We start from the raw sequence: 3672 nt of genomic DNA on the forward strand, positions 1-3672 counted from the left end.
TAAAATCGCGTTTGGTAACAAAAGCAGAAGAAGTCTGAAGCAAAACTATTTTGCTTCGCAAAAAACCGACTTTTCTGTTTCTGGAAGTTGTTCTGAAAAAATTATTACTAGACTGACTTCTGATTTTTCAGACTTACAAAAGTAGAAAAACAAGGTTTTTTGTTCTCTGTTCTTGTAGAATAATAAACGTAGCACTAGAAGCTAATAATCAGGAATCCGAATATGTGCTCCCACAAAACTAGGGTGCACAAGTACCCTTAACTATTGCACTACAGAACAAAGATAACTTGGACAAATTTTACCTGCTCAGGGTATTCGAGGGTGTTTTGGATATTTAACATTGAAATGAGTATGTCAAATCAGAAGTAAAGGTCATTGACTCATTGGTATCGTTTTTAGGTCACATGGATGGCAAAGTTTTTGGTCCCCCTTGCTTACAGCAGCCATCTTCATAACTTTTATTCATGAAAGCCTACAGACATGAACATTACATGAATTGCTGACTCAATTCGAGGAAAAGTTAAATTACAATCTCAAATGTATTACAAGATTGACACTGAATATAGAGCGCAGTTAGATTGAATCTGGTTTCCATGCAGAACTTGGGTGTCATTCGGCATCCTCTATCGAGATGTTCTGAGTGAGCTTCGGCTAGACGTAACCGCAGATATTCTAAATCAACCTAGGGATCATATTCAACAACAATGAAATCAGTTGATGCACAGTGTACATAAAGAACTGATCATGCAAATTAAGAGAAGCTATACTGCAAGAGAGTTGCAACAATGATAGAGTAAAACTAACATCTAATGAGGTTTTTTCATGCATATTTGAATTGATACCGAGTAGTAGTATTTGTTTCTGGATCGATAGACACATAACAATATTCCTATCCAATCTGTGTGAGTTTTTACCTCAGCAACTCTAACAAGCCGAAACTTGCATCGATTGCAGTCTATAAGATCAGAGTTCTCTTGAAGTTCTCCTTTCTTGCAAATGGGGCACCAAATCACTCTCTCGCGTACCTAACACTCGCATAGGATCAAATCATTTAACAAGGGATGCATACATAGCAGAAAAGTTTTCTCTTTTATATCATCATACCTGATCATTGCTGAGCTGCAAACGCTCAAAAACTGCTTGAGCCAAATAATTATCTTCTTCCTCCTCCCAAGTTCTTATACATTCTGCTTGTTCGGCAATGTCTAGCACAGTCATCCGGAAATAAGTAAGAAAAAAGGACCAAGAGCTACTTCGCACAACAATATCGGATTCCAAAACCCTATACCTCTCTAATCCAAGATCACCGATATTTTAAGTAATAAAGCCATAAAGGTATCTAATTTTACCTGTTCTACTTTGCTGAACTCTAAGATCGTCGTAGAAAATCCTTTGCATTTCTATCATTATCTCCTCACACTCACTTTCAGTTGCTTTAGTCGTGCAGTTACCATCATATTCCCATATTGCATCATCCAGCATAGCGTCGTCGGATGTTAAGGTATCACGAGTACAGTTATCTGAAGACGAGTCCTTCATTTTCTTCAGCTCTTCCGAGACTATATCTCGAAAAGTAGGGTCTATAATATTCTGTAATTATGCAATGTGTAATTCAGATTAGATCACAACTCCAGACGCTAAAATATAATCATTGCATCAAAAAGACTTTGAAATAAAGGAATAAAATTAGATGTGCAGTTATTCTCTAGTTCACAGATAGTACTCTATTCTATTATGTTATGTTGCACTCTACTTGTTTACTGGAACCTCGAGTTAGATTAACTGTGAACTCAAGTGACAGTGGTTTATAACTTGAGATTGAGTTTAAATGAGCACGTTTCCAAGATTTCTCATTTCAGGTATGAAGTTACACTATCACCAGCATAAAAAGCCACATCAATATGCTACAAGCCAGACAGGGGATTTGTTAATTAGTAAGCGAATCCTGCTCCATTGTTTTCACGGTACTTAACTTATGTACTTAATTCTCTGCAAAATCACATTCTCGTAAAACATTTCATGGTATTCATGGACTAATTGAATCAGTTTAACACTTGGAAGAATCGAGTTACAATTTGAAATTAATAAATAGGACTTGTAGAATTGACTTATTCCAACAAGGAAACAACACTATACAAAATTTATTAAAACTATTCAGTACACAATTGCATATAGAGCACTCAGGGAATTGCCTGTTTTCCACAGAATGTTTATCCTTTTACATGGTAACTCACTCATTCTCAGAATGAAACAAGTAAAGTATGATTTCAGTGAAACCGATAAACAGACTTCCAAATCAGAGGATTTTCGATCCATGTGAGCTTCAAAATTGTACTTTTCCAAAGGCTAACAAACAAGGAATAGATAAAGAATTCTCTAAGCAGTGGAAGCAATTTATCCATCAATAAGGCTTTCATATGCCACAGCTTCAATATATATCGACACATGAATTCAAAGCTCATAAAGGTTTACGGAACTTTCCCAGTGACTGGATCAATGCTCAGAAACATATGGTTAGTGTGTGGCAAATCCAATTCCAAGTAACAAATACTTCCAAATAATCACTACATACTTATGCAGAAATTTCCTCATATTAAATAGCCTATACATGAACAAACCAAATCCTACTCAATTCAGTCCATTGTCTTCACAGCACTAAACTCCTATGCTTCAATTTTTCCATCTATCGCATTCGTGTAGAACCATACACGGGTTAATTGATTCAAGTTCAATTCATATACAAGACTTGTACAATTGACTTAATCAAACATCACTATACAAAATTTGTTGAAAAGACTCACTATCAATTTACATGTGGGGGCAACTGCCCCAATGTAAGCTAGACCCACAAACCAATTTTAAAGAAAACTCCCATAAAAAAGAGAAGAAATAATAACCTTTTGATTAACTGATGGGGTGGTTTCTGAAGAAGAAGAGGAAGAAGGTAACCTCATTTTCCAAAGCAAGTGATTTCTATCTTCTTGAATTCTTTTCAAACATTTCTCTCTAAGCTGTAAGAGAAAATTGAACAGAAACCCATTACTAATTCATCGATTTTACATTAAAAAATCAACAAAACTGAACGAATTGAGAGGAGAAAAAAAAACCTAATTCGGGAATTTAAGCTAACGAATAGGGAGGAGAATAATAAGAATACCTTTTGTTTCCAATTGTTTTGATTGGATTTAATATTAGTTCTTGTATGTCGATGATTTTCCATTCCTGCCATGAAATTGTGTTTCTGAAGCTCTGAGTTTTTGCTGCTGATTGTGCCGTGGTGGAATTGGGAAAAAAAGGCTATATTTATATTTAGAACTGAATCTGGTTCTGGTTCTTTCTCTTGTTGGTTCTATTTTATACTGGTTTTCTTGTCAGGTGTTAATGGTAAACCAACATAAGTTAAGCGTTGTCCCAGCCAAACAATTAACAAGTGTTTTTTGAGTTTGAAAGCCTTCGAGGTTTGCTATCCACATATAAAAATCTAGCCTGGTGCTGTGGTTGGGCTACCGATGATTATCTTTAGTGTGACGCCTTTTCAGCAGTCACTGCATTGCACCAAACCACTGTGCCAATGACAAACCATGCCAGCCACATCTCCGTGCCAAGGCATGCCAACCATGCCAGCCGCACCACTGTGCCAATGAAAAACCATGCCAGCCACGTCTACCGCGC

At 36.4% G+C, this 3672-nt stretch overlaps 1 protein-coding gene across 2 annotated transcripts; it reads right to left on the reverse strand.

Annotated features, from left to right (window-relative positions):
* Positions 1-287: 287 nt before the first annotated feature.
* Positions 288-3292, reverse strand: LOC113330107. Of its 2 annotated transcripts, XM_026576966.1 has the most exons (6): positions 3158-3292; positions 2898-3011; positions 1350-1590; positions 1105-1205; positions 915-1025; positions 288-682 (listed from the first exon to the last, which is right to left on the reverse strand). In XM_026576966.1, the coding sequence occupies exons 1-6, from the start codon at positions 3227-3229 to the stop codon at positions 521-523; spliced, it is 801 nt and encodes a 266-aa protein (XP_026432751.1). In that variant the 5' UTR covers positions 3230-3292; the 3' UTR covers positions 288-520. The 2 variants fall into 2 exon arrangements, with proteins under 2 accessions (XP_026432751.1, XP_026432752.1); XM_026576967.1 differs by lacking the exon at positions 915-1025.
* Between the last annotated feature and the right edge of the window lie 380 nt (positions 3293-3672).

The sequence above is a fragment of the Papaver somniferum genome, unplaced genomic scaffold (assembly GCF_003573695.1).
Source record: "Papaver somniferum cultivar HN1 unplaced genomic scaffold, ASM357369v1 unplaced-scaffold_117, whole genome shotgun sequence".
In the NCBI taxonomy this organism is placed as follows: Eukaryota; Viridiplantae; Streptophyta; class Magnoliopsida; order Ranunculales; family Papaveraceae; genus Papaver; species Papaver somniferum.